General features: G+C 35.7%; 1 protein-coding gene across 3 annotated transcripts in view; it reads right to left on the bottom strand.

Moving 5' to 3' along the window:
* The window catches only part of ap3b1a (adaptor related protein complex 3 subunit beta 1a), a 380,897-nt gene that overhangs the window by 312,940 nt on the left and 41,898 nt on the right, over positions 1 to 26,059 (bottom strand). For all 3 annotated transcript variants that reach the window (XM_069938172.1, XM_069938181.1, XM_069938185.1), the window contains exons 2-4: positions 25,109 to 25,184; positions 12,277 to 12,351; positions 1,144 to 1,239 (exon numbers count right to left, since the gene is read on the bottom strand). In XM_069938172.1, the coding sequence (XP_069794273.1) occupies positions 1,144 to 1,239; positions 12,277 to 12,351; positions 25,109 to 25,184 (247 nt within the window). The remainder of the gene's footprint in view (positions 1 to 1,143; positions 1,240 to 12,276; positions 12,352 to 25,108; positions 25,185 to 26,059) is intronic.

Below are 26,059 nucleotides of genomic sequence, written 5' to 3' on the forward strand. Positions count from 1 at the left end.
ATTCAGCCACATACACATCGATATAGTGGGGTCATTACCGGTTTCCCATGGGGGAAAACTATGGTCAACCGCTCTACGAGGTGCCCTGAGGTGGTCCCACTGGATGATATCACCACAGAAACCTATACCAGGGCACTCATCGACACATGGGTGTCCAGATTCAGGGTCCCAGAGCCCCTATCCTCAGACAGAGGATTACAATTTTATTTTCTGAGTAGTGTTAACTTCCTGGGTCACAGCTCCACACACCACAGCACATCATCCTCAGGCCAATGGGTTGGTGGAGCAGTTTCACAGGCACCTGAAGGCAGCTTTGATGGTCCAGCTCAAAGGTCCCAACTGGGTGGATGAACTGCCTTGGGTCCTGCTGGGTATTCGCACCCTGCCAAAGGAAGACTTCAACACCTAGGCAACAGAAATGGACTATGGCACACCTATAATCATTCTGGGGGAGGTCCTGGCTCCCAAAAAACACCAAGACCACCCCACAGCCACCCTTGAGAACTTGCAGCATAAAATTGGGGTCCCTGGTCCCACAATAATCCCCACAAAATGGCCAGCCCAAACATAACATCCCCAGGGACTTAAAGACTCGTCAGTGTGTGCTTGTGCAAAGGGGCGCACGCTGGTTGATCCTACAACAACCCCACGAGGGGGCCCTACAGGATCTTCAAGGACAATGGCTCCTCTTTTGTCCTCCACATCAGCTGTAAGGAGGAGACCTTTACCATCAGCCTCCTGAAGCTGGCATATCTAGACTGTGACCAGCCAGTTTCCACTCTCCTACCCCATGACTCCCTAGGGGCAGACCGCCCAAGTCAACAGACAATGGCTTGATCGCCAGTGAAAGTCCTGCACATATATTTATAGTCACTGTATCTTATGTAAAAAGTCTTTCAGACAAAAGCATGAAATCCCAAAAAGGCTGGTGAAAAATAACCTACATCTGTTGGCAGAAATTTCAGTCACAAAATACAGCAAGTAGACAAAATTGTGGAAATTTTTGAAAGAAAATGGAAATTTCAGGGGAAAAATGAAGCCTTATTGAACAGAAATAAAACATAACTGAAAACATAGAAGCTAAACTGATGATGCCAGTGAATGTTTCATGAAGATAGTTTCCAAATCTTTGGCAACACTGACCTTTAATGCACGCTGAAATGTGCTTATTGATAACAAGGCCAAATCTTCTTGCTCCTCTGCATAACGTACTAGGAAAACATATACCAATTTCTTCAACTGTAAAAGAAAAGAAATATGCATGTCTTGAATTAGTCCATTCTGCACAACCTGACCAATGTGAAGGGCGTTTCAGGAAAGGTCAAATTTATGACATCACACCAACAACAAAAAAAATTATACAAAAATTGGAAATCGAAACTTAACATGCTGTTAATCTTTAAAAAAAAATTATAAAAATCAGCAGATATGGGAGTTTTGCAGAAGGAGAAAGAATTAATGTTTTGGGTCAAAGATCTAAAACGTCATTGAACAACAGCACGTTCTAATTCAAGGTCCCTGACCAGGCATCTGCTCCCTTTCTGTGAATGTTTTCCGACCAGGCATGTTTCTAGCATTTTCTGTTTTAGTTAAAAATTATACACTTTTACTTTGCAGATCTCATGTCCATGCTCCCAAATGGTTTAGTCAAAATCATAGTTTTTTTTAATTTTTTTATTTTCACACTATAAACCATATTGACCAAGATACATAGACATTTTTTCTCTTGAATATATAGTGTCATTTTCTCCCCCTTTTCCCCCCTCCCTCCCTCACCCACTTTCCCATTTATCTGAAGTTCAATCTATAAGATACATTAAACCCATTAAACAATGTTGTCACTTAATAAAAATAAACAAGAAATTTTACTGAGTCAGTTCTTTTCGTTGTCTTCTCCTTCTGTCATTTTAGGTGGTGGAAGTCCATGGTAGGAATTCTCTATTGTATTTCATATCCGGTTCACATATTTGTTCGAATATTGTGATGTTATTTCTTAAATTATATGTTATTTTTTCTAATGGAATACATTTATTCATTTCTATGTACCATTGTTGTATTCTCAAGTGGTCTTCTAATTTCCAGGTTGACATAATACATTTTTTTTGCTACAGCTGGGGCTATCATAACAAATCTTTTTTGTGCTCCATCCAAATCGAGTCCAAATTCTTTATTTCTTATATTACTTAGGAGGAAGATCTCTGGGTTTTTTGGTATATTGTTTTTTGTGATTTTATTTAATATCTGGTTTAGATCTTCCCAAAATTTTTTCACTTCCTCACTTGTCCAAATTGCATGAATTGTTGTTCCCGTTTCCTTTTTACAGCGAAAACATGTCTGATACTGTTGGGTCCCATTTATTTAACTTTTGAGATGTGATGCATAGCCTGTGTATCCAGTTATATTGTATCATGCGTAACCTCGTGTTTATTGTATTTCTCATAGTTCCGGAGCATAGCTTTTCCCATGTTTCATTCTTTATCTTTATGTTTACATCTTGTTCCCATTTTTGTTTAGGTTTACCGTTTGTTTCCTCATTCTCCTTTTCTTGCAGTTTGATGTACATGTTTGTTATAAATTTTTTAATTATCATTGTGTCTGTAATCACATATTCAAAATTGCTTCCTTCTGGTAACCTCAGACTGTTTCCCAATTTGTCCTTCAAGTAGGTTTTCAGTTGGTGGTATGCAAACATTGTATCGTGAGTTATATTATATTTATCCTTCATTTGTTCAAAGGATAATTTATTTCCCAAAAACAATTTTCTATTCTTTTGATCCCTTTTCTCTCCCATTCTCTGAAGGAAAGGTTATCTATTGTGAAAGGGATTAGTTGATTTTGCGTCACTATTAGTTTTGGTAGTTGGTAATTTGTTTTATTCCTTTCTACATGAATCTTCTTCCAAATGTTGAGCAGATGATGCAATACCGGTGAATTCCTACATTGCACCAATTTTTCATCCCATTTATATAGTATATGTTCAGGTATCTTCTCCCCTATTTTATCTAGTTCTAATCTGGTCCAATCTGGTTTTTCCCTTGTTTGATAAAAATCTGATAGGTATCTTAATTGTGCGGCTCTATAATAATTCTTAAAGTTTGGTAGTTGTAAGCCTCCTTGTTTGTACCATTCTGTTAATTTATCTAGTGCTATCCTCGGTTTCCCCCCTTTCCATAAGAATTTCCTTATTATTTTCTTTAGCTCCTTGAAGAATTTCTCTGTTAGGTGAATTGGTAATGACTGAATTGTATCTTTGGGAAAATGTTCATTTTAATACTGTTTATCCTTCCTATCAGTGTTAGTGGTAAGTCTTTCCAATGCTCTAAATCGTTTTGCAATTTTTTCATTGATGGATGATAATTTAGTTTATATAGATGGCCGAGATTTTTATTTAGTTGTATACCTAGGTATCGCATTGCTTGTGTTTGCCATCTAAATGGTGATTCTTTCTTAAACTTTGTGAAATCCGCATTATTCATTGGCATTGCTTCACTTTTATTTGCATTGATCTTGTACCCCGATACTTCTCCATATTCCTTCAATTTCCTATGCAATTCTTTTATTGATATTTCTGGTTCTGTTAAGTATATTATAACGTCATCTGCAAATAGACTGATTTTATATTCCTTCTCTTTTATTTTTATCCCTTTTATTTTATTTTCTGTTCTTATCAGTTCTGCTAGTGGTTCTATAGCTAACGCGAACAGTGAGGGAGATAGTGGACATCCCTGCCTTGTTGATCTGCTTAAGTTAAATTGTTTTGATATATATCCATTTACTGTCACTTTCGCCAATGGCCCCTTATATAATGCTTTAATCCAATTAATATATTTCTCTGGTAGGCTGAATTTTTGTAGTACTTTGAATAAATAATTCCATTCTACTCTGTCAAAGGCCTTCTCTGCGTCTAAAGCAACCGCTACTGTTAGAGTTTTATTTTCTTCTACTGCATGAATTAAGTTAATAAATTTACAGATATTGTCCGTTGTCCGTCTTTTTTTTAATAAATCCAGTTTGGTCTAGATTTACTATCTTTGGTATGTAGTCGGCCAATCTGTTTGCTAATAATTTAGCTATTATCTTATAATCTGTGTTAAGTAGAGAAATTGGTCTATATGATGCTGGTGTTAGTGGATCTTTCCCTGTCTTTGGTATTACTGTAATTATTGCTGTTTTGCATGAATCTTGTATGTTTTGTGTTTTATCAATCTGGTTGATTTCTTCCAGGAGGGGAGGAATTAATGTCTTTAAATGTTTTATAGAATTCTATTGGGAATTCATCCTCTCCTGGTGTTTTATTCTTCGGCAGTTTTTTAAAATCTCCTGTACTTCTTCTATTTCAAATGGTTTTATTAATTTATTTTGCTCCTCTGTTTGTAATTTCAGTAGTTCAATTTTAGTTAGAAATTCATCTATTTTGTCTTCTTTCCCTTCGTTTTCAGTTTGATATAGTTGTTCGTAGAATTCCCTGAAGTTTTCATTGATCTTCGTTGGATTATATGTAATTTGTTTGTCCTTTTTCCTTAATGCCAATACCATTCTTTGTTTGTTCTGTCTTAAGCTGCCACGCTAGAATTTTGTGCGTTGTTTCTCCTAGCTCATATTTCTGTTTTGTCTTCATTATGTTCTTCTCCACCTTATATGTTTGTAGTGTTTCATATTTTATTTTTTTGTCTGCCAATTCTCTTCTTTTAGTTGTATCTTTCTTTATTGCTAATTCTTTTTCTGTATTTGTTATTTCCCTTTCCAACTGTTCTGTTTCCCGATTGTAGTCCTTCTTCATCTTAGTTACGTAACTTATTATTTGTCCTCTGATGAACGCTTTCATGGCGTCCCATAGTATAAACTTATCTTTCACTGATTCCGTATTTATTTCAAAGTATATTTTAATTTGTCGTTCAATTAATTCTCTAAAATCCTGTCTTTTAAGTAGCATGGAGCTTAATCTCCATCTATACATTCTTGGTGGGATGTCCTCTAGCTCTATTGCCAATAACAGGGGTGAGTGATCTGATAATAGTCTAGCTTTATATTCCGTTTTCCTAACTCTCCCTTGAATGTGGGCTGATAACTGAAATAGGTCTATCCTTGAGTATGTTTTGTGTCTACCTGAATAAAATGAATATTCCTTTTCCTTTGGGTGTTGTTTCCTCCATATATCCAAAAGTTGCATTTCTTGCATCGATTTAATTATAAATTTGGTTACTTTGTTCTTTCTGTTCGTTTTTTTTCCAGTTTTATCCATGTTTGAGTCCAAATTAAGGTTAAAATCCCCTCCTATTAGTATGTTCCCTTGCGTATCTGCTATCTTCAAAAAGGTATCTTGCATAAATTTTTGATCTTCTTCATTAGGTGAGTATACATTGAGTAAATTCCAAAATTCTGAATATATCTGACATTTTATCATTACATATCTCCCTGCTGGATCTATTATTTCCTCTTCTATTTTGATTGGTACATTTTTATTGATTAATATAACTACTCCTCTGGCTTTTGAATTATATGATGCTGCTGTTACATGTCCTATCCAATCTCTCTTTAATTTCTTGTGTTTCTTGTACGAATGCTATATCAATTTTTTTCTTTTTTCAGTAAATTTAAGTTTCTTCCTTTTAATTTGGTTATGTATTCCATTAATATTTAAAGTCATATAGTTCAACATAGTCATTTCATACTTTGTTTATCTTTCCTTTCCGTTTCCTCATCACCACCTTCCCTTCTTATCCATTTCTTCTTTCTTTTTTTGAACACATTATAAGACAACAATTCTAAAACATAAAATATTTCCACTATTCTCATATCTAAAATTCCTTTAACCCCAATAGTCCCTCCCCTTTCTGAGTTGCCCTTTGTCCCTTGTCGGGCAACCACATCTCCCCTCTCTATTTGGATTTGCAAATCCACTCGCAAGCGGCAACTGATTTCGCAGTGACTGTTATTCTTCCCCATCCAGCCCCCCCAGAAAAGATTTTAATCTTCATATATAACAAAAGTCACTCTCTTAATTCCCTCCTTACTTCCTTTCTTCCCCTTCTTAGTTCTTACTTATACTCTATTTATATATATATTTATATATATATATATATATATATATATATATATAGTTTCTTGTCATTCTGTTCTTGTTACATCACTTCATCTCTCTGTCTGTTTTGTAGTTGCTCTGCAAATTTTCGTGTTTTTTCCGGATCCGAGAATAGTTTGCTTTAGATAACTATTTTAAATACCGCTGGGTATTTTAAAATAAATTTATAACCTTTTTTCCATAGGCTCGTTTTTGCTGCATTAAACTCCTTCCTCTTCTTCAGAAGTTCAAAACTTATATCTGGATAGAAAAAAAATTTTTGACCCTTGTATTCCAGTGGTTTTTTTGTCTTCTCTTATTTTTTTCATTGCCTTCTCCAATATATTTTCTCTTGTTGTATATCTTAGGAATTTTACTAGAATGGATCTTGGTTTTTGTTGCAGTTGTGGTTTAGGGGCTAATGTTCTGTGTGCCCTTTCTATTTCCATTTCTTCCTGTAATTCTGGTCTTCCTAGGACCCTGGGCATCCATTCTTTTATAAATTCTTTCATATTTTTGCCGCCTTCATCTTCCTTAAGGCCCACTATCTTTATATTGTTTCTTCTATTATAATTTTCTATTATATCTATCTTCTGAGCTAATAGCTCCTGTGTTTAACTTTTTTAAAATCAGATTCTTCTAATTTCTTTTTTAAGTCATCTACCTCCATTTCTATGGCTGTTTCTCATTCTTCCACCTTGTCTACTCTTTTTCCTATTTCTGTCATGATCATCTCTAATTTATTCACTTTTTCTTCTGTACTTTTTATTCTTCTTTTTATTTCACTGAATTCTTGTGACTGCCATTCTTTTACTGTTTCCATATATTCTTTAAAAAAAATATCCATGTACTTGCCCTTCCCTCCATCTTCCATTTCTCTGTGTTCTCCCTCCTCTTCTTCTGGGTCCACTCCAGGATCTTTGTCTTTTACCTCCGTCTCTTCTGATTTTCTTGTTGGGTTTTTTTATTTTATTTTGTTGGGTATTTTTGTTCTTATTTTTATTAAAAGTGTCTTCATGTTGGTCTTCTTCCTCTGAGTTGGTCATCTGTTGTTTCTTTGATTTCCTATTTTTATTCTCTTCCTTCTTGTTCCCGTTATTTTCTATGTTTTCCTGTTGAGAGTCTTGCTGTCGTGTTATACTTGTCTGTTTCGGCTGTGGAGATTTACTCCTCAGCTGGTCCCCCCTCCCATCGGTGTTGTTTTTGTCTTGTGCATCGCGCATGCGCGAGGATTCGTGCATCCGCAGTTGCGTACTTTTGTTTGTAGTCCTGAGTTCGGGGTTTCCACCGACCTCAGGAAGCGGGCTTCTCTCTCCACGGCGGGCCTCCTCGTACCGGTAAGGCCTTCACCTTCCTCTTCCAACGTCCTTCCTTCTTTTCTTCCCGTTGTTTTTGGTTTTTCTTTCTTTGCTGCCATTTTCTCCACACTTTCACTTTCAATTTGTTATGGTTTCTGTGTTAGTGACTTTGTTTTTTCGCTACCTTTTTTTTAACTTTTCTGGAGAGGGCTGGAATTCCGCCACCGGCCACTACTCCATCACGTGACTCCTCCAGTCAAAATCAAAGTTGAGAAGAGCTTATCCTTGTCACTAAAACTCTGACTGTCACAAAGACTGAGAGGAGAAAGTCCACAAACCAAGATGGGAAGACTTGGGGAAGAAAAAAAACAGTTTATCCTTCTCATGAAAACTCTCACTGTCATAAGGACTGAGAGGAGAAAGTCCACAAACCAAGATGGGAAGACTTGGGGAAGAAAAAAACATAATTCATAATATGCATACAGCTGTTGACCATGCTGCCTTTCCTCAATTATTCTTCCCCACTGTCAGCGCAATAGAATTATTTAATGTTTTTAACACAATATCTTATATTCTGACCTTGGATCCTCTCCAACTCTGCCCTCTCTGTTCCACATGACAATTATTTCCAAAGTTATAAGCTCAGCTCAATTCTCCACAATCATTCCAACAACCAATCTATAATGACGACATTAGTTTTGCTTCTTGCAGACTTCCACTTTCCACCCGAGAACATATAAACTCACAAGGGAATTCCTGAAGTTGGTCCAAAAATACATTGGATACAACCCTCAGATTTACACTAAGACTGGCACATATACAATGAATCCATTCAATGCATAGCAGAGTAAAGTTTAAAGTGGGTGGCAAGTCTAGGAAATAGGGTTGATGCAGCCTGGTCCAATATTCATAAAAAATGAGAAAAGACTAAAACTATGGTTTAATTTTAAAATGAATTTAGGACTAGAGGGCATATTTTAAGAATACAGGGAAGGCCTTTTTCCCCCCCTCCTGTATAATTCTTCAAAAACACAAAAAAAAACCCACTCCTCAATAAACAAAAATTTTTTTTTTTTTTAAACCCCCAAAAATATTTTTTTTAAAACCACCCAAAGGTAGTAACTCCCTAAAAATCTGGGTGTGGAAAGCCCACTAGTGGTAGATGACAGTCAAAGCTTTCAGTGTCATCCACCTCCCCCCCAGCCAGATACATATTCAATATGTAATTAAGAACAATCAAATATAGTAAATATATTCAACCCAATGATTCCAAGTTCAATGATTGTTCCAGATCTTCAATGTCAAGAAGACTTTGTGTCAGCTCTTCTTTCTTTCCATTCTTGCCATTTTTTTCCATACCCATTCCCGTTCCTACTTCCATTTCCCCTCCTCTTAGGAGGGTAAAAACCCGTCAAAATTGCAGGATAACGAAAAGCAAACTTATCGCCAGAAGACATCTTTAGCCGAATTAAATTCCCGCCATCTTCTAATAACCTCGACTCAAATCGGCATAAAAAAACTATTATTTTGAATCATCAACGGGGATTGACTCTGCTGTGCTTTCTATACCGCCATTCGTAAAATAATTTCTCTATCTTGATATTTCAAATAACGAATCAAGATCGCCCTCGGTGTTTGTCCTGGAAGTGGTTTTTTCCTCAACGCTCTATGGGCTCGATCCAGTTCCAAACCTTTAGGAAAAAGCTCTTTACCCAGTACCTCTGGGATCCAATGCTTAAAAAATGTTATTGGATCAGAACCTTCAAAATACTCTGGAAGACCAACTATTTTCACATTATTTTTCCAGCTTTGACTTTCAAATGAATCAATCTTGATCAATAAATCCCTTCTTTGAATCCCCCAATCTACAAAAGAACCTTGTACTTTTTTCATTTTTTCTTTATTACGTTCCACCTGATTTTGACATTCAGAAGAGGCTCTTTCAATTTTTTTTTAATTATCTTGTACAATATCAACAGATTTTATACATCTGTTAATATAACTACAGTCATTTCTTGTTTCATAGTTGACATTTCTTCACTCAAAGTATTCATTTTTGCTTTCACCTCCATAAATTCTTGAGTCATTTGAGTTGACATTTGTTTTGACATATTATCCATTTGGGAAGCAATCCCTTCCAAAACAGTAAATACTGAGTCCAATCCAGATTCCATAGCCACTTTTTGAAGTCTACCTTCTTTAACTGCAGGCTCCTCCTCCTGGGCAAATTCCAACAAGGTAAGTTTCTCTTCTCCTTCAGTCACCATAGGTCCTGTGACTGTGCGGCTGCAGGTTTGGACACCCAACGCAGCCCACACTTTTTCCAAAAGATCACGGAACTGGGATGCTCCGCGCAAGCCCAGCAGAACCACCCAAAGCTACACCGCACGTCCCTGGGCTCACGGGCCCCTTTATCGGTCAGCATGGCTTGACATGCATGCGGGTTGGCTACGACCAAACTCACTAGAATGCCAGTGCTATCTTGCAACTGCAGTTTCGGCGCCGAGGTAAAGCTTGAATGGGCAGGTGTCCTCTGAGGCTTGGAGACTCCCGACAACGACTCCACGGATTCAGCTAAGCAGGTAGGCCACAGATCAGCTACACTTTTATATGGTAATTTCTTCTGAAGTTGAGTAGCCATGATGAAACACAGTTATTCAAAAAACTGAAAATATTATTTTTAACCACTTCTACACTTTTTAAAAAATAAATTGGGTATTTAATAATCCAACTGGGGAAAGGTAGAACACATTTCTTTCTTCTACGCCATCTTGCCACGCTCCCCCACCCCCCCCCCCCCCCACCCCCGGCAAGGCCATTTAAGACAGAAATTAGGAGAATTTTTTTTACCCAGAGAGTTGTGGATATGTGGAATACATTGCCACAGATGGTGGTGAGGGCGGATTCGCTGGATAGATTTAAGAGAGAGTTGGATAAGGCTCTTGTGGGCAGGGGAGTTAAGGGTTATGGGGATAGGCTGGGATTAGTTATTGAAAGAGAAAGATCAGCCATGATCCAATAAATGGCGGTGCTGGCTCGACAGGCCAATTAGTCTACTCAAGCACCTATTGTCTGTTGTCTAATTCTTTTCTGAAAAACACAAAGCTGAAGAAGACAATCTACACATCATCTGGTCAGCCAGTGGTTGACAGAGGCTAAGGGTTTAGTACCTGTCATCTTATCAGTAATAGAAGACAGCAAGTAAAGAGTATTACATCAGCAATAGAAATTCACCAGGAATTTCTTTTAAAACAATACATTTATTAATCACTACTAATAATAACAACTTATCTAAACTCAACCCCAATTATGCATGAATATACATCATTATATGGAACTATATTGAAACTATATGTCATTCCAAATTTCAATCTTAGAAATCCAGTGTTGAAACGCAGACTTTTAAACTGATGTACAAAAGTAAATCGAAGGTGGGAGAGGTTGAGTGACTGGACTGCAGAAAACACACAAATTTGTTGAGTTGCTTTCAGAGAAATGTCCTTTCCTCCAAATAGTTGTCACAACTCCCTATTCCTTCCAGAGGGGAAACGAAACATCCGACTTCCACGATGCTTCCAAAACACAGGCATAGATCAGTCAAAATGACCATCACAATGGTCACGATCCAATGTAGGAATTTGCCTGCTTCCTTTACCCAGATATAGGACAAAGTGATAGTTCCTTGGGTAGCAGTGGTTTAATAGTTCCTCTGTCAGGGAGAATCATCCAAATAGTCCATTTCACACAAAGTCACTCCACCTCTGTGTTCATTAGATGGCTGGCTGATCAAAACTGAACCCCGTTTAAGTGTCCCAATCTCACCATCTATTTTTGTCTGAATTAAAAAACCCACTGTTCTTTTTTCCTTCCAGAGTATCAACTTTTGTTTATAGTCAACTCTTACTAGTGACACTGTCTCACCACAAGCTGTGAATGATTGCAGCTTGCACAAATCCTTAAAAATGACAGTCACATTAAATGAAATGTGAGCTTGTCATAAAAGAACAAAACAGAATAGAACAAGTCTTAAAAAGATACCAAATATTGAAAAATGTAGTTATCTCGCTTCAATTTAATAAATTGATAATTGCCTCCAGTCCTTCATGTGAGAATATTACATTGTTCAGAAATTTTTTAAATTTCCAGATTTATGATTTATTTTACAAGATTTTCAAGATTCAAAGTTCTCTACAAAGTATTTTTTTTGCTCAGCTGCTACTATTAAATCACTGAAGATTACCAAACAGTCAATTTGCTCTTGCCCAGATTTAAATTAGATAAAATCAATGTTAGCCATAAGGGATCCACATGATCTGGCTGCATATCTGCAGCAACAATCATCTTTTTCAAAACTAAGCCCATGTGTAACCAGAAACAGGAACATGCTGGATGACGTGACTATGCTCCTGGATGGAGTGTTATATCACTCCATGCTGTTAGCTTCCTGATGTGATGTTAATCATAACACTGCTGTGTTCGGCTTTTAGAACTCAAGAAGACCATCCTAAGCAAGAAATGTAATTAATCCATCAATTCTAATGCAGCAAGCTCCGTGACATTCTGCTCAAATCTTCGATTTTTAAAAACTGTATACCTGTGATTCATTAATGTGTTCTTCTTGCATCATCTCCTATTCTAAGAAAACTCCTCTTATGACTGAATATCACATACTCAAAATCTACACAGTTTCAACCAGAATCAAACATAACAGAAAATCAAATTTGATTCAACAATTTGAGAATTCTGTTACTAGCCAAACTGAGCATTAAAGAAATTGATCCCTGAATCTAATTTTTTTTTGCACCAAAAGTTCACAATAAAGACCATCATTACATTCATTTAAATGTGTTATACTATCCCATCTATTCACAATATCGCTAAGAGTAAAAAAAAATGTACACAGTAAATGGGACATACCTCTATGTTCTTACTGGCCACATTCTTCACCACAGCAGGAAATAACTCTGAAGCATTTTTTCCTTTAGCAATCATCTGTAACACAAATTATTATCCCATTACAAAGCCAGATTTATTTTCTACATTAATTACACAACATTTAAAAGGCCTTATAATCTACATTTGTAAATGTTTTTAAGTTAATACAAAAAACATGCAAAATTGAAACAACTTTTTTGGGCAAAGGTGATTCTTGGTGATTTCAAAAGAGATATGGAGGATTTGTAATGTTAATAATTTATGACTATCTTTAAATAAAAGATCTTTCCAAATTTAATGTCCTATTCTATTCACCTTAAAAAAAAAGGTGCGCTGCAATTCCAATTCCCAACATAATCTCCTTCACTGCTAGACTAGTGATGGAAGTACCAAACTAGGCCACCATACATAGATTCCAGATACCATAATGAAAATAGGAAAACATTTGCACCCTCTGAGCCACACCAAGATCTGTTGCTTTAAATCCAACTGAATATTTTTTTTGGCAGAAGGAAGCAGCTCAATACATCATCCAAATGAGCCTCACAGATTTCTGCAAATTCTTTAAAAAAGTGACCAAGCACAAAACTACTTCAAATCTGTCCTTTCCATTGCATGTTACAGCTTCCTAATATCTACCACTGTGCATTTACTCTCCACTCCTAACTGTTCCAATATTTGACTCAGATCCTAGTCAATGTAGATCACCCAATATTTGGCTATAATGGGAATAGATCCATAGCCTTCAACCCTTATAAACAAGTAAACTTTCATCTTGGCAAATAACAAATGAATCTTCACATACTATCACATAACTATTCATAGGTGTGAACTTATCTCTGCCATCCAAGATTACACTTTTCTCAAGACTAAAAGGGCATCTTATACATTTGAAATGCCCTTCAAGGCCATGCCACCCAAATACACCCGTATATCCAATTAATATTCTCACTCCATAGTCTTTGGTTTTCTGTGGAATTTCCTGTTTCCTCCCACGTTCCAATGCAGACATGGGAAGAAAGCACAAACTCCTTTCAGATGGCAGAGAATTCAAACCCAGGTCACTGGCAGGGCAGAGTGTTGCACTAACCACCAAGCCCTCACTACACCCAATTTTTCTGTACAATATTATTCTTTTCCAATGCCTCACTTCTACATCTTTATGTGTTCCCCTCATTGGTTTTATTCTTAGTTATTTGAATATAGGATGCCGGTTTCATCGTCCAGTCACTATCAATCACCAAAATCCTATATTTTATACTGTTACAAGCCCAGAGGACCCCAAAACCCAGCAGCAATAGATATTCACCAAGATAAATGGTTACTTAAACAAAAGTTGATTTTAATTAACTTTAAACATGAAAACAGAATCACATTTTAACTCATCACTATTGGCTTAACTAACCTAGCTTAACCCCCTTCTAATTCTAAGCACACATGTATGTAATGTGTGCGTAAGTTCAGAAAAGTTCTTTGGTTCACAGTTCAAACTCACTTCCGTTCCTCCAAGTTCATTGGTTGCAGGCAATTCTTATACTGTGCACAGAATTTTACATTTATAAAGTTCACCAGGCTTTGGTGCTTGAAAGGGAAATGGTTACTGCTCAGGAAGGTTCTTTTCAGTTTTCAGAGAGAGATTTGTTGTTCCAGGACATCCACAACTGATTCGTTTTTAATCAGCCACTCCAGTGTCTTGCTGTCGAAACTTTCCCCTCAGGGTTCTCCAGATGATAACCTCTTTCTTTCAGGTCACCACAGAATGCCTTTTTGTTTTTCTTATTTTAAGTGAAACATTAGACAGCCAGTCCTCTCCTCTTGCGTGAACCACAAGGGCTTTAATCAGGCTGCATTAAGAACCCGTCTTCCAAATGGGGTTTTCCACAAGCTTGCCAGCTTGTCCTGTTCCAGTCCCAGCTGCTGTTGCTGGCTGTAACACTGTAGAACTGATCTGTGTGTGTGTCACACACACACAAAGCCTGTTTGACTCTCTGCTTGCAAAACCAAATGGTCCTCTTTGAACAGCAAGTTTCACTGCAGACAATCTGCGGCTCTGACAAGCTCATTCATCTGTGGCCTTTTTGCAAACAACAATCCATTACTGAAGTCTCTTGGGCACTCCAAAGCTCTTGCAAGGCTGTGGGGCCGATATGTCTAGCGTTAACAGAACTCTAGTATTTCAAATAAGATTGGTTTTAAAGTGTTTATGTGTGACTTTCTCTAACAAACCTTTCCCAATTTATCTCCCAAAGACATATCTATATACTGTCAATACATTTTTCATTCACAAGGATAAAGTTATGAAAATATTAATAACCCTCATGTGCATCTCTTTCCCAAATCCAACAACAGGAAACCACTTTTTTTTGTTCCCTCACCCAACTGTTTCTCGTTAAGGATTGTGTGTTTGGTGTCCATGGAAGTTTATTAAGGGTACTTCATACAAATCCTTAATTTGTACCTCAAATTCTCCACTTAGAATGCTGTGCAAATACTCCTCCTGTTATCCTTGGGGTTAATACCTGCATCTACTTTACCAAGTAGTCAAACATTAGTTAGTTACAGTATATTCATCTAGATTTGCTGGCCAAAGTTACAGAAGGAATGAAACCCATGGGTTTATACAGCATGTTAACCAGCGAATCATTGAAATAGTAGCGAAGACTTCCAGGTGAATGACTTAATGAGAGATTTTTTTTTTAAACTCTCCTTAAACTCCATATGTGGCTTTAAGTGAATTAATTAACTCTTCCTTTACCAATTTACTGGACAAACTCCAGTTAGCAGCAATAAAAATTAAAAACTAAATAGTCAATTGGTATACCGTTAATTGACTAAAATTATTTACAAATCACATTAGACTAATTCAGCATTAACTGCTTGCCAATTACAAATTTACAGCTTCTTCTTCTTTGGCTTGGCTTCGCGGACGAAGATTTATGGAGGGGATAAATGTCCACGTCAGCTGCAGGCTCGTTGGTGGCTGACAAGTCCGATGCGGGACAGGCAGACACGGTTGCAGCGGTTGCAAGGGAAAATTGGTGGGTTGGGTGTTGGTGTCAGTGAGGTGGGCTCGGCGGTCTTCTTCAAAGGAGGTTGCTGCCCGCCGAACTGAGGCGCCAAGATGCACGGTTTGAGGCGAGATCAGCCCACTGGCGGTGGTCAATGTGGCAGGCACCAAGAGATTTCTTTAGGCAGTCCTTGTACCTTTTCTTTGGTAAATGGAGGATCTTAATTTGGAATCAATTTCCTCAAATTGTTGACATATCAACAACGTTCAAGTGCAAGCACATTGAGCATTTTAAATCTGTGTTTACAGCTAGATCCATTTATCACATCTATGTGCCTTTGACTATTTTAACAAACTGGCCATGGGAGGCAGTTGTGGGGGGTTGGTACATTTTCCGAAATGAAGTAAGGAACATGGGAATCCATTTACTTTGGATCGCTTATTTTACCACATGCCAAATTTGCCAGTTTAAATTTATCCTTTTGATTTCACAACTTAAGTGGAACATATCCTATACCTTGCATTAATAGACTACCTTTCATGATTATTCTCTGCAATTTTTTTTTTAAACAAATGACAAACTGTTATATAAATTTACTGAACATGGTCTGTACTGGAAGGACCTTTACGAGAACTATTGCACCCATTTTCTTTTATGGAAAGAGTAATTCTGGAGTGCTTGCAATGTTTTATCTCACTGTGAGACTTAACTCTCTTTAGTTAGTAGCCATTGCAGTAGATAGCACTTCATCTTATTGAAAATTGTCTGGCTTTATGTTCAGCTGTTTTTGCATCACTTGAATTCAAATGATTGCATTAAATGGTTATTTTCGACTCAGGAGCCCTAATATTGTCTTCTCAGATTCATCACAGATCATTATCGGAATGATAGATTTTAACCTTTCTTAGAAGAATCAAATATTGGGTTGGAGAAATAAGGGAAGGCAAGGACACTAGGGAACTTGGGCCAGCCAATATGGATGTCTTGAAGAGACTACCTAACACAAGAGATGGACTTTTACCACAAACTGAGGGTGACTGCCGTGAAAATGGAATATAGCTAATGTTGTGCCTTTATTTAAAAAAGGCTGCAAGGAAAAGTCTTGGAATTATAGACCAGCAATCCTAACATCACTGGAAAATTGTTGGGGTGGGGGGGAAGGGGGATTCTGAGAAACAAGATTCACATACAATTGGAAAGGCAAGGACTGATTGGATAAAGACTTTTTAAAGTGGCCAAGAAGATTGATGAGGAAGGGCAGGAGGCAGTGTTTAAATTAACTTTCCAAGGTCTTTGATCACATCATAGGCTTGTCCAAGAGGTTAAATCACATGGGACCCAACTGGACAAAGATGGCTTAATGGTAGAACACATAGGGTGCTGGTGGAGATGGCCATTTTCCTGAAACTGGTGCTAGGTCCACTGTGTTCATCATTTATATTAATAATGTCTAGGATAATGCAGGTGATAGGATTAGCAAGTTTACGTGTGATACCAAAATTGGAGGTAGAGTGGACAATGAGGAAGGTTATCTAAGATTATGACAACAGAGTCAGTGGGCTGAGGAATGTCAGATGGAGTAATTCAGATAATGCAAGTGTTCCACGCTGTCAAGTCATACCAAGGCTTCGACTTGCATGGTTAGAACCAGGGCATTTGGGAGTGATGCATTAAAGAGAAAGCTTGGGCCACAGGCACATATTTGCCTGAAACTGGCCACACAAGTAAACAGTTATGCAGAAGGCATTCGACATGCTTGCCTTCATCAGTCAGGGCATTGAGTAGAGGAGTTTGGATGTCAAGTTACAGCTGCAGTAATTTGATAATGCCACATTTCAAATACTATGTGCAGTTCCAGTTGATTTCACTAAACTGGAAAGGCCACAAAGCAATGTCATAAGAATGTTACCAGGGCTGGAGGCTTGGTTAGAAAGAGAGGTTGGGACATTGTTCCCTGCAACATAGGAGGCTAAGGAAACTTGCAGAGTAAAACAAAATAATGAGGCAAATAGTCACACTTTGGTATGGCAGGAGTACAAAACTTGAGGGTGCAAGCTTAAGTGAGTAGAGGAAAGTTTAAAAAGTAGTGAGCAAATAGAATGAGCTGCCATGGAAGGAAGCACAGGCAGGTAAAATTACAATATTTGAAAGACACTGAAGAGGCACATTGATAGGAAAGGTGGAGCAATAGAGGCTAAGCGCTGGCAAATGGTACAAGTTTAGATGGGCAATTTGATCAGCATGGCTGATTGGGGTGAAGGAGCCATTTCTCTGCTGCGTGATTCCAAATCAAAACACAGCCCCTACATTTTCAGAAGCAGAGGGCGAAATGTTTCTTAAATCAATAACTTACTCCTTTACTTCGAATAAATCCTAAATCCAAGTTAAGGCAAACATGCAAGCTCTTGATGTGCAGAAATCAATTAATTTAATTTTTTTTACATCAGATCTCAGATTTTTTGAAAATGTTACTTAAAAGTTTTCCATACATGTGATCATAGCCAGATACAAAATACTTAGTAATGAAAACTCGATTTCAAATCCATTACATGATGATATAAACTCCATTCCCCCTCCCCCATAAACCCCAAGAGCAAAAGGAAAAAGCATAGAAAAATAATAAAGGAGGCAAGAAAAAAAGGGCTGCTGGAGGACCCCCTCCCCACCATCAATCATTTATATCTTTTAATACATCTAAAGGAGGTCAACGAGGGTCAGAGCTAAAAAAAAAATTATAAACTAATTCCCTCAATTTGTAAATTTTCAAAAATACATCATACTTATTTCTTAAATTGTAAGTAATTTTCTCCAAAGGAACGTAGCTGTACATCTCCACATTCCACCACTCCATACCCAGGTGGGTATCAGATTTCCATGTTACTGCTGTACATTTTGTTGCTACTGCTAAGGCAATCTCTAAAAACTGTTTTTGATATATAGATATTTTCAATTTGGGACTTGTGCCTTCAATATTCCCTAATAAAAATAACATTGGATTTTGTGGAAATATTATCCCTGTAATTCATTCTAAATAACTCGCCAAATTTGACCAAAAAGGCTTCACTTTTGGGCAGGTCTAAGTTGAATGTGAGAAGTGCCCATCTCCTGATGACATTTAAAATATTGATCTGATAAATCAGACTTAGATCTATTTAACTTTTGTGCTGTGAGTGATAATTGGGTGTAGAAGATTATATTGAACTAATCTATATCTAACATTTATAGTATTTGTCATAATATACCAGCACAAATCTGACCAACTTGACTCAGCGTTGTCTAGACCTATGTATCCCGTTTAAGAGTCGCCTTCTGTAATACAGTATAGATGGCTGAAATAAAATTCTTAATGTATCAACTATCAACATTTCTACATCACTACATTTCAATAACAGCATTGAAGGACCTAGTTTAATAAGCCTGCAGTTCATAAATATGGGATACAAAATAATCATTTTTTTGGTTTTTTTTTAGTTCTTCAAATGGCATTAAACTCCTTCCTTCATAGCAATCTTCTGTACATCTAATTCCTTTCTAAGACCAAATATTTAAAAATTGATTGTCCGTTGAAAACAGAATAAATTGATTTTGAATCAAAGGCATTTTAGGTAGGGGAGCACTCCTCATTCCAATTTCATTATTTACCTTATTCCAAATATTAATCAAATGTTTCAACAAGGGTGCCTCCCTCTCCCCAGATAATAATTTTGATTTCCATTTATATACAAAATCTTCCAATTTCTTCTCTTATATTTTATTGATTTCTATTTTAACCCAGGCTGGTTTTTCTTTCTCATTAAAAAAGGTCAAAAATCTCAGTTGAGCTGCCCTATACTAATTTCTAAAATTTGGTAACTGTAAACTTCAAGCTTCCATGTCAATTTATCCAGAGAGACATTCGACATCTTACTCTTCCAAAGAAAATTTCTAATATATTTATTTAATTCTTGAAATAACTTTTGTGGTATTATTATTGGTGATGTTTGAAATAGATATTGTACTTTAAGAAATATATTAATTTTAACACAATTAACTTTATGCAATAATATTATTGCCAATATTTTCCACTTACTCAAATCCTCAAATTTTCTTAAGGTACATAATTCAATTTATATACATTCTATATTCATATCCTTAAATATTTCATTCCATTCACCAGCCATTTACCATATCTTGTTGACACTGAGTATAATCCCCTAAGGGGGCACAATTTCACCTTTATCCCAATTTATTTTATAACCAGATACCTTACCATATTCTTCCAATCTTGAATACAATTTATGTAATGAACATATAGGTTCCGTCAAATAGATCAGAACATCATCAGCAAATAAGTTAATTTAATATTCTTATTGATTAACCTTAAATCCTTTAATGTCCTGATCAGTCCTGTGAGAGGTTCAATCACTAAGATAAATAAAGCAGGTGATAAGGACACTCTTGCCTACTAGATCTAGTTAATGAAAACTGAGTCAAGGCTTCTCCATTTGTGAGATCTCTAACTTTAGGGCTATTATAGAAAGCTTTAACCCAATATCCATCTCATCCCAAATTTTTCAAACACCTTAAACAAAAAAATCCCATTCTAGTCTATCAAATGCTTTCTTCTGCATCCAAAATGACTGCTACACTTAAATCACCCCTCTTTTGTGCTAAGTGTATTATAAGTAATCTAGTTATATTATGTACAGATTTTCTCTTTTTCACAAAGACAGTCTAGTCCATATTTCACCATTCTATTAGCTAAGATTTTTACTATTATCTTATAAATTACATTTAACAAAGAAATTGATCTGTTGGATGATAGTTTTAAAGAGTCTCTATCTTTTTTGGTATTAACATTATAAATCACAGTTATGAAGATTCAGGAACTTTTATGTGTTACCATCACCTGATCTAATATATCCATAAAAGAGGAATCAATAAATCTTTACATTCTTTATAAAATTCATATGAGAAACCATCTTCTCCGAGAGATTTATTACTTTGTAATGAGCTCAATGCTTCCCTTACCTCCATTGATGTGAAAAGAACATCCAACTCCATTTGTTCTTGCAAAGTTAGCATCAGTAACCTTATGTGATTTTTAAAAAATCTTCTATTCTATTATCATCTCTCTGCAACTTGTATTTATATAACTGTAAAATTGTCAAGTTTAATTAATTTCATAAGGTTTATAAGTAATCATATAATCCAATGGCTAAACATACACTACGTATATGGTTTCAATTCCGGAGATTTTTTGGCCTAAGTCATTTTATTTTGGAAACTCCTATTGTACTAAATTTCCTTTTTCATCCCTCTCTAATTGATCAAGCTTATTTACTCTGGAAAGTTAAAGGTATAACATGCTTTTCGGATTTATTCTTGGATAACTCTTTCATGTCATTTGAACAATTATCCATGAAATATGATTTACCTCGATCTCATTTCTTTTGATATTTGCAGATTAGGAGTTTCTTAGTTTCGACTTTACCCTCTTTTCCCAATCGGGAGACTACGACTGTTTTAGAGGATATACTATATTCAAAATTCCCTCCAAAAGGTGTGATATCTAAATTATAATATAATTACAAAAATAAATTCTGGGACTTTTGAAAAGTTTAAAAATGATTGGGAAAGAGAATTCAACCTTCATATTTCTAATGAAAATTGGAATAAAATTCTGCGACTGGTAAACTCTTCTTCTCTATGTGCAAAACATTCACTTATACAGTTTAAAGTTGTTCATAGAGCTCATATGTCTAAAGATAAACTCCATCGCTTTTATTCTCATATCGATCCTATATGTGATAAATGTCAATTGGAAATAGCTTCCCTTACACATATGTTTTGGTCCTGTCCCTCTTTACAGAATTATTGGAAGGAAATTTTTTCCATTTTATCTACTGTTTTGAATATTGATTTACAACCACATCCCATTATTGCAATTTTTGGATTACCTATGATAGATTTGACTTATTTATCTCTTCCTGCGGATCGTATGATTGCTTTTCTTACACTAATGGCTAGAAGATCTATACTATTAAATTGGAAAGAGGTAAATCCTCCCACTGTTTTCCAATGGTTTACCCAAACTATACTATGTTTAAATTTAGAGAAAATTAGAAACTCTGTCTATGAATCCCCATCTAAGTTTGAGTTAACCTGGCGACCATTTATTCAATATTTTCATTTGTGGTGAGTTGATCTGGCTCTGTTTTCTTTCTATGATTATGTATGATAATTGGGCTGTAAGATGAGATCGGAGTGATCGGCGTGGTTTAGCTATATCTGTAGGTTTTTTTTTAAGGTTTTTTTTTTAATTCAGATTTGTTTTTTCTTCTTTTTTGGGGTTTTTTTTTCTCTTTTTTCATATATTGTTATTAATTATATCTTTTTTTTAGAGATAGTTCACACCCTAAACTGATCAAAAAATTTTTTTATGATATATTTTTATTCTGTAATATTATTGTTTAATATCTCTGTATTAATTCATTACTTACTATGTATTTTTTTATATCTCTTTGAACTGTATGTGTTTATAAATTATAATAATAATAAAAAGATTGAAAAAGAAAGGTTTATAAGTAATCATATTAGACTGTTTTAATTACAGTAATAGTTCTTGAAACTTTCTGTTTCCAATTGCCAAGCCCTTTCCCCTAACTCATAATATCTGTTTAGTCCTCATTATTGCTTTCTCTTTTGTATATATTTGTAATGTATTATACTGAGTTTTCTTATTTATAAGCTTTCAACGTTTCTTCCCAGAGGTTCGCCTTTGCAAATCCTTTTCTAAACATGTTATCTCTTTTTTCAAATTGATCCACTTCTTTAAAATACTCTTTCTTAATTTTTGAGGTACATCTTATAATTTGTCCCCTTAAATATGCTTTCATTGTAGCCCATAAAATAAATTTATCATTAACCAAATTAGAATTGATCTCAAAGAAAAATTGAATTTGCTTCCTAACAAAAATCTGTTCTTTTTAATAACAATGAATTAAGTTTCCATTTATAAATTGATTATTCTTTGTCTGCCATCGTAAATTTCATTAATAAAGGTGAATGATCAGATAAAATTCTTGCTTTATAATCAACTTGATTAACTATCTTGAAGATGTGCCAATATTAGAAATAAATCTATCCTAGAATAAGAATCATGTCTATTTGAATAATGAGTAATCCCTCTCTTTGATGAATTTTTGTCCGTATATCTATTAAATTCAAATCTTTCATTAAAACCAAAGTTGCTTTCACTGCCTTTGCTTTTATTACTGTTCTAGGTAATCTATCCAAAATTGGATCTGAACAAAAATTGAAATCTCCAGCTATCAAAATATCCTAGTTTGCTCCTGACAAATTAAGAAATGTTTCTTGAATAAATTTTTTATCTACAATGGTGCATAAAAAATTCAAAAGGGTCCAAAATTCTGGAAAAAAAATTGACAACGTACCATATCTTCCAACATGATCAACCAATATATTTTGTATCATCACTGGAAGTTATTTTTTTTAAATATAAATCAAAATTGTTACTCCCCTTGCCTTTGAATTAAGTGAAGATACAACACATCCCACCCAGTCTGTTTTTAATTTCTGTTTAATGAGTCATGTAAAAAAAAGTTTATATTCATTTTTTTTAATGTGTCAATATTCTTTTCCTCTTCACATGTCCATTAATATTAAAACTGAGATATCTCAGTGTATTACATTTACTTTAATCCAAATTCAACAACTTTGTCCCTACACCTCCCTCCCCACACCTCCTTGATCATCCAAGTAATTTTCATATACTGTGTGAAGAGCCATCCTCCTCAGCAATCCAGGTAGAAAAAAAGAGAAGACTTGTACATGAGCAATTTAACATTATAACAATTAACATATTCAAAAATAAAGAAAACAAGAAAAAACATTTAATGTTGTTTAATATATAACATTCCCCCCCCTCCATTTTATATCAATAGCAACCAGTCCATAAAACCTCCAACTGCCCCCCCCCAGATTTTTACCATTATCAGTCCTGCCTATATGAAAAATGAAATTTGAAAACTGCTTTACAGTCAAAAGTTTTTCAAACATCCTCTTGTTGCTGAATTGGTAGCGTTTCAACAAATTCTTCCACCTGAACATGATCTATAAAGAACTTGTTCTGTTCTCATTGCAATAAAATCTCCAAAGTAGCAGGATGACAAAATAAACCGGTAACCCTTTTGCAATAAAGTATGCTTCACTGTGTTAAATGCTTTCTGTTTCTTCAACAATCCAAACATATCAGGATAGAAGAATAACTTTGCTCCATGAAATTCCAATGGATCCTGTCTATCCTTAGCACCTTGTGCTGCTAAAACCAATATGTTCTCCCTATCAAAGACATTTGATAAGTATAGATCTTGGCGTCTGATCTGGTGGAGGCTCTATGTGCCCTTTCAATTTCAATATTTTCAAATTTATCTGGTCCCAAGACCTCCAGAATCCATCGTTGGAGAAAGTTTATTGGTTTGTCACCTTCCTCACCTTCTTTAAGGCCAACAATCTTAATAGTTTCTTCTACTAAAATTCTCTAATAGATCCACTTTCCCCCAAAGTTGGTTCTTTTCAATGGCCATGCATCAATGTCATTTTCCACTTTCACCATTCTATCTTCTTTTTTTCTTTTCTTTCTTTGGCTTGGCTTCGCGGACAAAGATCCATCCAGTTTATTTTGCAATTTCTGGATAATGACAAAATATTTCTTCATATGCTTATACAAGTTCTTCATATTTGTTTTAATCTCCCTCAATTCTTTTAACAACTGGGCATTAGTGCATTCTTCCTCTTGTGGCACTTTCAATTTTCTACCTTTATCTTTAAAAATTCTCATCTGTCTTGTCACCTCCTCTTCTTGATCTTCTTCCTCTTCAACGCTGGCCTGAGACTACAACAGAGAAATCTCTTCTTGTTCCTGGAACAGCACTTGGCAAGTATCTCAGCCAGCAGAAACACTACTGGCTCCAATGACATCTTGAAATCTTCCCCCCCCCCTCTCTCCCGGGGGAGGGGGATGGGACTAGTGTGGTGTCCGACAGAGGGCTGCCGGGAGAGTCTCCCAAATGTCCGCCACCAGCCTGCACACTCATCCCATCCTCCTCCCTCTCCCTACCCCCGCCCCTTGACAGTCCACCACCAGCTCCCAACAATAGATGGTGGTTAAGATAGTGAGCCACACAGCAACAATGATCGCAGTCGGCGTTACTCACTATTGTCACTCTCATTTCAACTTTGCATACAAGACCCAGGGGATATTTTTGAGCCTTTTATTTTTAAGTGGGTCTTTCTGCCATCAAATATAGTGATTAATGTGATCTCCAAATTGTAACTATGGATCATGAGGGGAAGTAGTTTCATAACATAGAACAGAAATTTCCAAACCCTTTCTTTTCATGCTCCTTTCCAGATTCATGTCAATTTTATCAGTTTTTTTTTGTATTTTAACCCCTTAATTTAAAATGATTGTGTGCACCAATATCTAACCATCACTGCCCTTCACCACAATCCTTTCTCCAACCACCTCTCACAAATAGCCACAGCCTTACAAATCTACATATTAGGCACATTCCTCCTTAGATGTAACTGTTGGGAATTCCCTGAAGAAAAGCAACAGGTAAATGTTCTAATATGGCATAAGCCAAGAATATAACCTTTTCTTTTTCATTTCTGAACTGTGGATTCAAATGGTTTCCTAATCTTTAATTCACATGTTTATTAGATGCAACACTTTTAACAAAGTCTATTTTCCTCCATCCTAGTAGATTGGGTGACATCATTAATGATAAAGTATAATTTACCCCAACAATTCTCTTCATAGCCTCCAATTTAAGTGAGTCTTTATTGCTCTCCAGCATTTGGTGCAGATCTTCATTCCTGAAAAGAAATAAAATAATCAGGGAAAAGATTAAACCAACAGTTTGTCATGTTTAATACTCAAAGTGCTCAAAATACATTTGGAGGGATAACAATAAAAACTCAACAATAAATGCACAATATACAACTTTGTAATAAAAAATTGTTATAATTTAAAATATGAACATTAAAAAAAGCATGCAAATTTGTTAGATGGCAGGTAGCTTTCAAAATTTTACATGGCCAGAAATTGTAACCACCAACAGCAGTTTTTGACCTTCCACTGGTTAATATAATAAAATGGAGGAAGGTAATTAATGAAGTACCCAGAGCATAAATTGGTGTTAAATTCTTACATTTCATGGTAATTTATGTATTTATACAATAAAATCATATAGAACAGCAAATTTTAAGGCCCCGAACACTGTTAAAAGGCATGCACTTAGATGGTTATGCTTTGCAATGAGAGAACCATCATATAAACTATGAAAATTAGTGGGATGATGCTTTAATTTTCTCAATTTTTAATTTTTCAGCAACTTTATCAGCAGTCTAAAATAAATCAATTACTCCAGTACTACATTTGAAGCATTATGTGAATTAATCCCACATGTCCAGAATCCAGTAATACTGCAATTTGTGGGAAACTGTGATTCTTTCTACAGTAATAGATAAAATACACGTGTGGCTACAGTTTTAAAATTTGTTAAACTAAACTGTTAACAATAGAAATGCCCTATTTTTAAACTGACTTAAATTCCAACTATTTTTGTATTCCTGAAGAACAGCGATCTGACAAGCTATTTGCAGAGCTCGTGATAGTGACACATTCAAAATAATGTACCTCAATCAAGGTACATTATTTTAAAAAGTAACATCATGCCAAAATGAAAAAT

This window comes from Narcine bancroftii, chromosome 1, assembly GCF_036971445.1.
Source record: "Narcine bancroftii isolate sNarBan1 chromosome 1, sNarBan1.hap1, whole genome shotgun sequence".
Taxonomy (NCBI): Eukaryota; Metazoa; Chordata; class Chondrichthyes; order Torpediniformes; family Narcinidae; genus Narcine; species Narcine bancroftii.